This window comes from Papilio polytes, unplaced genomic scaffold, assembly GCF_000836215.1.
Source record: "Papilio polytes unplaced genomic scaffold, Ppol_1.0 DF824024.1, whole genome shotgun sequence".
Lineage (NCBI taxonomy): Eukaryota > Metazoa > Arthropoda > Insecta > Lepidoptera > Papilionidae > Papilio > Papilio polytes.
This window is the reverse complement of record NW_013525180.1, coordinates 928,966-931,244: the sequence shown is the minus strand read 5'-3', so window position 1 is coordinate 931,244 and position 2,279 is coordinate 928,966. Positions and strand designations below refer to the sequence as shown.

At 37.6% G+C, this 2,279-nt stretch overlaps 1 protein-coding gene across 1 annotated transcript in view; it reads left to right on the top strand.

Moving 5' to 3' along the window:
- LOC106100916 (ribosome-binding protein 1) overlaps positions 1-2,279 on the top strand; it is a 17,116-nt gene that overhangs the window by 5,806 nt on the left and 9,031 nt on the right. The window contains exons 9-11 of the mRNA XM_013279981.1: positions 329-441; positions 1,270-1,423; positions 2,054-2,138. Of these exons, the coding sequence (XP_013135435.1) occupies positions 329-441; positions 1,270-1,423; positions 2,054-2,138 (352 nt within the window). The remainder of the gene's footprint in view (positions 1-328; positions 442-1,269; positions 1,424-2,053; positions 2,139-2,279) is intronic.

The following is a 2,279-nucleotide window of genomic DNA, read 5'->3' as shown; positions in this document are numbered from 1 at the left end:
ATCTAGACAAGATCATCGGATCACGATTAAATTTGGCAATGTAGAACACAGTCTGGAAAAACAAATAGGCTGTTCGTTTTTGTTTTTTTTTAATACCGCGTAGTTAGAGCTCTGAATGACGGTTATATATTGTTAATGATATCCAATATCTTCAAGATTTTAGAAATACATTTTGGTATGTTCAAGAATTTCCACGAAATTAAAACATTTCTGATGAAAAGATGAAATAGTGTATTAATTGTGCATGGAGTTAGATGATTGTATGTTTAAAAAATTATGGAATCCGTTCAAACTTTATATGAATGAAATTTTAAAATATTTGTTTCAGGGTCCCAATGATCCGATGCAGAAGTTAAAGAAGCAGCTGGCGGAGAAGGAGAAGGCGTTGGCTGACGAACTGGAGGCCTCGCAAGCACTTCATGCCAAGCTTAAGGAATTGCGGTAACTGTCTTAATAAAATTTTGCAGTAAATGCCATAGCTATCAATATCTACAACTATGAAAACTTGCTACTTAGGTACAATTTGTAATTACCCACAGACTGAGTGACGGTTCTAATATAGCTATAGACCTTTGAACTCGTGTTCCTTGTTTAATACCTAGTTGAAAATAGTATAATTTAAAAAAAAAAACTAAATATGACAAGCTAACACTCGTTACAATACGGACCATTGACGGGTTCGAAACTAGTCGGTGGCGTTAATGGTAAGTGTTAAGCCGTTTTTAATTAGTTTTTTTTTAGTAATGATAATTTAAATTAAAATATGGGAGTGTTAGTTTACCAAAAGATACTTTGTAAGATTTTTTTTAAATAAATAAACCGGCGCTAACCCATAGTTCCACCTAAGCTATGTGGAGACGGTGAAGATGTTGTATATTAGTGTATATACTATACTAATATTAAAAATACAAAGGTTTAGATGGATGGATATTAGAGTTTGTAGCCTAAACGTCTGAATGGATATCGATAAAATTTAGCATAGATGTAGAGGAAAATCTCACGCTCACTAAGTCGCAGACGAAAGCTAGTGAATGAACGAATATGTATTTATTGCCACAAAATAGAAATTACATAAAACGACTTATTCTAAAGAAAACATCCGATCGTTGCAAAAGCTAGCTCAGCAAATGCAGGAGGGACTAAGCCGTCTTGCGCTGATTTTCACCTGGTTCTTCGCACTCATGTACCTTAATTATATGGGTAACCGGCCGTCCTAATACATATACAGAAAGCAAAACAGAAATATGATACAGTGTATGTGTTGGGCAGTGCGACGCTGAACGCAGAGCGCGGGCGCGCGGCGGCGGCGGGGCGCGCGGCGGAGCAGGCGGCGGGCGCGGCGCGCGCGGAGCTGCACACGCTGCAGGCGCGGCTGCAGCGCGTGCTCGACGACAACCACGCCCTCGGACAGGAGAAAATACATGTTAGTTGTCATCATCATCATCACCAGCTCACGATAAGTCCCTACCGAGGGGCTCGGAGCCTACCCTAAAGTTAGGGGGACTAGGCCATAGTCAACCACGCTGGCCAAGTGCGGGCTGGTTGACTTCACACATATCTTTGAATTTCTTCGCTGATATGTGCAGGTTGCATCACGATGTTTTCCTTCACCGTAAGAACGTCGGGTAAATGTTAGTGGTACTACTGTTATATTATATACTAGCTAAAATTATAACCTACGTTACTCACTGATAACGTAACTTTTTAATGGTGATTTTGTTTAATTGGTCCAGTAATTTTTGAATTATTTCAATGCTGTATGCATTACATAAAATACAAATCTTTATAATATTAGTACTAACTTAACTTTACTTTATCTTAACTTATAGTTTCTAATCATTGAAATTCTAATATTAGAAGGGAGAGGAACAATACTTATTCTAATTTCTATTTTTTTTAATTCCCGCGATCAGAGTCGCAGAGCCAACTAAATTTGCTGCAAAATTTTTAATAAGAAGAAAATTGCAATTAGATTAGTTTTTATTGAATTGTTTACCTGTAAGGTAATAGAAAAATTAAATTCATTGATAAACTTAATCAACTTGTCCCACAGCTACAATCTAAATTGGCCGCTGAAGGAGAAGCCCAAGCACAACGGGTTCAGATGGAATTGCATATCCAGAGATTGTCTGAAGTAAGTAATTATATTGCATCAGGGTTTTTTTTTGTGCTGGGTTCGAATCCCGCCATGTACCAATGTGATTTTCGATTTTTTGAATTTCATATGTACCCGACGTTTTTACAGTTAAGGGGAACGTCGTATTGATCAAACTGCACAT